The 6,000-nt window shown below is 38.9% G+C and overlaps 1 protein-coding gene across 1 annotated transcript in view; it reads left to right on the top strand.

Moving 5' to 3' along the window:
• ATG10 (autophagy related 10) overlaps window positions 1-5,788 on the top strand; it is a 222,954-nt gene extending 217,166 nt beyond the window's left edge. Inside the window, exons 6-8 of the mRNA XM_090278978.1 lie at window positions 3,910-4,007; window positions 4,670-4,785; window positions 5,106-5,788. Coding sequence (XP_090135104.1) covers window positions 3,910-4,007; window positions 4,670-4,769 — 198 coding nt within the window. The 3' untranslated portion in view covers window positions 4,770-4,785; window positions 5,106-5,788. The remainder of the gene's footprint in view (window positions 1-3,909; window positions 4,008-4,669; window positions 4,786-5,105) is intronic.
• Window positions 5,789-6,000: the final 212 nt, after the last annotated feature.

Below are 6,000 nucleotides of genomic sequence, written 5' to 3' on the forward strand. Positions count from 1 at the left end.
AACTAAGTTATTTTTTCCCAGGTGACTAACTATGCATAAAAGAAATGCCCAAGCTGTTCTAAAGGCTCTTCTGAAACAGGAAAGTCTCTATTATTTAAAAAGGTGTTTTATATGAGCATTGTCATCCATTTTATTTTGTTAGAACATAACCTTAAATGCTAATATGACTTCTTTTATGTTGTTTGAGGAAAAATGAGTATTAAAATATTGTAGATTACTGAAGTGTTTTTGAAGTGCCTGAGTTTTCATTTTAATTTAAATTCCTTTTAATTATTTCCCATTAACTTCTTCATGAATACTAATATATTGATAGTTATAGTTGCCATAAATGTAAACCTAGGCTTTTTATTTTTTTACTAAGACCTCTTTTGCCTTTGGTTATAATTAGTTATCAAATGTTTCTGAACATTTAGACATTAGTCAGTAATATTTTCACCATCCTGCATAACTCTATAGGAGCTTTTTGTTTTTAGATATCGAAATTGGACTCTATTATAAGATTTCAGACCTTATTGTGGATGTCTGGTTGCTATTATCCTTGTCTGTTTAGATATCAATAGGTTAAATTATAATGGCCAGCTAAATGCTTATTATGTCAGGCATTATTTGGAACACTTTTCTGGCATTTTCTCATTGAAGGATAATAATCTATGAGGTGTATGCTATTAGTTCCAGCTATCAGATGAGGATATAGAGACTCAAAATGGTTATGGAGATTGCCCAAAGTTCATGGCTACTAGGTAGTAGAGCAGAACTTGACTTGAAACAGTTGCAGCTGCAGAGCCCATGTCTGCTCTTATCCATTTGCTATATGGACCGAGCATAAGACGGCTTGGAAGTGAAGTCCAAGTCTTTACCAAGAAGCATCAAATGAGCAGAGCTGCAGTGTGACATGGCCTGCATCTGCTTAGGAAATGGCCCCTTGAACTCTTAAGTGTGCATGTGTCTCTAGGATGTATGTTATATTCAGATATGGTTCTTCTTTTGAGGTCTTGTAAAGGTCAGGCCATAGGCCTTGGAAAGAAGAGGCAAGTTCTTCACCCTGTGATGAAGCCGTTCCTCATGAGTAACCAGGTCCTCAAGAAAACTGAAGTGTAATCTGTTATGATTGTTTTTTTCTTGTCATTCTGATCTTTGTTGAAAGATTACTTCTTCAGTAAGGCCTTCCCTTTCACCACTTCTAAAGATCACCACAATCCCTCCAGAATCATGTTAACCCATTTTATTTCTTTCATGGCACTTTTATTATCTGGATTTTTTTTTTTTTTAAATTTGTTCTTTGTATTTATTGTCTGTGTCCTGCAATGGAATGTAAGTTCTTGGGACAGGGGCTTTGTGTATCTTTGAGATACAATGATCTCTATAACTACATCCAGAGATGATCAATAGATATGTGTTGAGTTAATAAATATTAGTTTCAGCCAGGTAAGGGAAGCCAGGTAAGGGTGAGGAGAGCTGGAGAGAGGGGGCATAGGCTCTGCTATAAGAATCAGGCGACTGTACAGAGACATCTGAAGGTGGTTCTTGAGGAGACATGATACCAACCCAAACCCAGTGGGTCACCTCATCCTCACCACACAAAGATATGCCAACACTCCCACACCCAGTGTCTGCAATACAAAAGGAACGTCCCTCCCATTTCTTGTGAGTGGGTGGGGCAGGCATGAAGGTTGTGAGATTGGGGAGTGGACGCAGCAGGGCCAAGCACAAATAAGTCTTCCCGTGGGTAGCTCTGAGTTCAGCTTCTCCTGGGACTGGCCGAGAAGAGGAGAAGCCAGCTGTGAGGCAGCCCCTAGTCCAAATCCAGCCTCCAGGCTTGTTTTAGTTGGCCCACAATATGTTTTTTTTTTTTTTTTAATTGTGCCAACATTTAAATCTAGGAGGTTTTACATAAAAATCTGGATTTCTAGGTTATTTTGACAAACAGGAAAGCCTGGCACACTGAACCTGAGTTCTCATATGTCACATGCTCAGCTGGAGCAGAGGTACAAGCACAGCCTGGGCTGGGCACACTCTCCTGAGCCCCACGGTCCCTGCTATGGTATTTAACTGGCCTAACTCCTTCCGGTTACCTGCCTGGTCTTTGTAGGTATTTGTCATAGTATCTTTGGGCTGCTATAACAAAATGCCATGGACTGAGTAGTTTATAAACAACAGAATTTTAGTTCTACGAGTTCTAGAGGCTGGACATTTGAGTGAGATAGGGTGCCAGCCCTTTCTCTGAATCACAGACTTCTCAGTGTATTTTCCTGTGGTAGAAATGGGCGAGTTGGCTCTCTGGGGCCTCTTAAAAAAAAAAAATCCATTACTTACTATAATTGACATATAATATTATATTAATTTCAGGTGTATAAAATAGTGATTTAACATTTATATACCATATGATGTGATCACCATGATAAATCTAGTAACCAACCATCTGTCACCGTACAAAAATATTATATTATTGACTACTTTCCCTACTCTGTACAGTACATCCTGTGACTAATTTATTTTATACCTGAAAGTTTGTACCTCTTACTCCCCTTCACTTTTTTTCATCCAGGCAGCCCCCTTCTCTGCTATGGCAACCATTAGTTTGTTTTCTGTATCTGTGAATCTGCTTCTGGATTTTTAAATTTGTTCATCTGTTTTGTTTTTGCTTAGATTACACATATAAATGAAATCACACCCCTATGTTTATTACAGCATTATTTACAATAGCCAAGTTATATAAGCAACATAGGTGCCCATCAATAGGTGAATGGATAAAGAAGAGGAGGTATATATATAATGGAATATTACTTGTGCATTAAAAAAGAGTGGAATATTACCATTTGGGACAACGTGGATGGACCCAGATGGCATTATGCTAAGTAAGATAAGTAAGAGAAAGACAGATACTGAATGGAGCCTCTTTTACAAACTGCTTATCTCACGCCTGACAACTCCACAGTCCTGACCTATCACCTTCCAGAGCGCCCCTCTCCTAACACTGGCACACTGGGCATTAAGATTTCAGCATATGAATTTTGCAGGACACAAACATTCAGAGCATAGCAGTGTTTGATTTTGCAGCCTCTAGCATAATGTTTAATCCACAATATAAATGCTCAATAAATGTATTATCAACAACTGTTTTTGTGTTGGTAGAATTTGTGCATAGACCATTTACCACCTGGAAACCCTCTAGGGCTCCTCATTCCTTGATGAATCGTGTCCACAACCCTAACCTGGCTGCAGTCTGGCTATATCTTATATACAGCCTCTCTCTTATAAAGGCAGAGGAGTTCCACTGTAAACTTTGAACTTACAGAAACAGCCCTGTAAGCTCTGGAGAGATAGAAGTGAGAGAAACAGATAAACAGAGAAACTCAGAAAGAGAGGCAGAGAGAAGTAGATCAACTTGAATAATTCAAGGCATTCTCCTCTTCATGCCCATTCTACCCACTGAACATGTGCCCATTGGCACTGAGTGTGGTTAAGCCTGAAACAATCAACATGTTTACAAAATTTATGTAAAACACAGTGTGCCTGATTTTGTTTCCCATACCGCTAATGATGAATGAAATGTGTCAGGCTAACTGGGCTTCACTGATGTCCTTGAGGAAAAACTAAAGAATAATAAAAGAGCAAAGGGAAATACTGGCTGCCAGAGTTTGAGGGAACTGATAAAATTTATCTGTAGTTTGTATTGTGTAAACAAAGTCATGTGCTCTCCTGTAATTGACTGTACTCTTCTATCTATGTGTAACTCTGTCTCACACCAATGTCTCCTGTTTGAACTTGAATGATATTTCAAAACTGAAATCTATCTGTAGCTTAATAACTTAGAATTTAAAACAAACCTTTATTTTGAAGAAGTGAACCATTTAATTTTTTTCAAAGTAACTCACACTGGTGGTCTTGGACTGACTCTTGTTCCTGCAGGAGCATCCCATCCTGGGGCAACCCTTTTTCGTACTTCATCCCTGCAAGACAAATGAATTCATGAGTCCTGTGTTAAAGAATTCTCGAAAAATCAATAGGTAAGAAACACCATCAAGATACATTGGCTTTAACTCTTATTTTAAAATTGTAAATCTTTTTGTGTGACTCTGAAAGCTAAGCTAAAAAAGAAATATTCTTTGTAATAATAATAATGGCTAACATTTATTGATTTTTTTTACTGTGTGCTAGGTGCTGTTCTATTTTAGATATATTATTAATGCATTGGATTTGCGTAATGTCCCTATGCAATGAGTTCTATTATTTCACCCAGTTTACAAAGGAGGAAGCTAAAGCAAAGAAGAGTTAAATGATTCGGCCAAGGTTACAAAGGTAGTTAAGTGGTGGGCCTGGGATTTGAAAATTGGAAAACCAGGCATGTTGCCTTGGAGCTGTGCTCTTCATCACTGCATTCTAGTACCTTAGCAAATGCTATACGTTTTAGTTTTAAAATTGGAATCCTCAAGGGGAGTCTGCACTCGCAGTGCTTCCAACCACCTTAGTGAGGGACCTCATGGTTCTTTTGGAGCTTGAGTCCCTGTCAATCAATGGGCTGGCATTGGGAAATGCTGCGATTGCGGTTGGTGGGTACACATCTTGGAAGAAAACCCTGTTTCTTTTATCGTCGATAACTGATTTTCTATCATTTGCCCAAAATACAATGGAAACATGAGAACTGCTTGTATTTTCACTTGTTTCCCAGGAATGTCAACTACATCACATCTTGGTTGAGCGTTGTTGGGCCAGTTGTTGGGCTGAACCTCCCTCTGAGTTACGCCAGAGCATCTTCTCAGGATGAATGAAAGGTTGATCTTCAAGGTATAAAGGAAAGGCTGGACTGAGTGTTTTGCTGTTACAAAGACTCTGGGGTCTCTGTTGCACTTAGATACATTGCCCTTGCTGGCCCCACGAGATATTAAGTTTGCTTTCATGTTTAACAGGATGATCGCTGACTTGTTAAAATTTTCCAATCAACTAGCACCCAATCATTTAGGAAGCATGTTACTTAGCTATAAGGGATGCTCATATAACAAAGAACTGGATGGCTTTATTTAGAATTGATATTCTTGAAATAAGTCTTTACTGCTCAGTAAACCTTCTTTAATTCTCTTGGCTTTTGTTTTGTTCTTGTTTTTCAGTCTTCTATTGAGCCAGAGAGCTTAGAAATCACAGCATGAAGAATGCTGCAAGTTTATGTGCCTGACCCTTGTTTTAATAGGACTGGTGCTGTGAGTTTTCAGCTCACTGAGATTTTGATGTGGATTTTCCCTTCACCTTGGAAGCAAATGTCTACAGCAACTGATAGAAGGAATAACTCAAAGAAAAAAGTCAATATAAATAGCAAAAAATGAATCTAACTTGATAATAGAAATACTGACATCATTTGGGCATTTTCAAGTCATTCTTTCATGTCTCTGAGACTTGTATTCTTCACCTTTAGTATAAGCATAATAAGCTACCTCAGTAGGGTTGCTTTGAGAACCACACAAGATCATTAATACATGGAAAAATATTGTAAAGTATAATATAAACATTCATTAAATGGTCACTTCTCTTATATTTGATTGTTATTCACCCACTCTGGCAATACATTTACTAGCCAGTAAGGTATTAAGATGAACCTAATCTGGAAGAATGGCTGAGAGTTGCTTGTTTTGTCTTTTATTTTAACTTGCTAGGGGCTGAAATTAAGGAGAAAGATGCAGCTGGCTCTTTAGAGCATCTAGTTAGTGTCTCTTAGTGAGGGACGCACTTTACAGTCACCTGAGGCTCTTTTACAAGTACAAGTGCTGGCCACCACCTTCTAAAACAGCCTCTCTGGGGTGAGCCTGATGCACAGGCTTTGGGAGAACCTCTGGTCTGGATTTGCTCTCAGTGTGGCACTTATTTTATGGTTTTGGTCTCCCAACAGGCCTTTTCAGATTCCTTGTATAGCTCCAGCAAGTTGGGCTGACTTCCTGCCATGTGTCAGGGCATTGGCCCAGACTTCCAGTTAGTAAGGAAGTCCAGGAGGCCCTGGCTCACAAGATGGGC

This window comes from Furipterus horrens, unplaced genomic scaffold (genome assembly GCF_987537825.1).
Source record: "Furipterus horrens unplaced genomic scaffold, mFurHor1.1.pri manual_scaffold_5, whole genome shotgun sequence".
NCBI lineage: Eukaryota > Metazoa > Chordata > Mammalia > Chiroptera > Furipteridae > Furipterus > Furipterus horrens.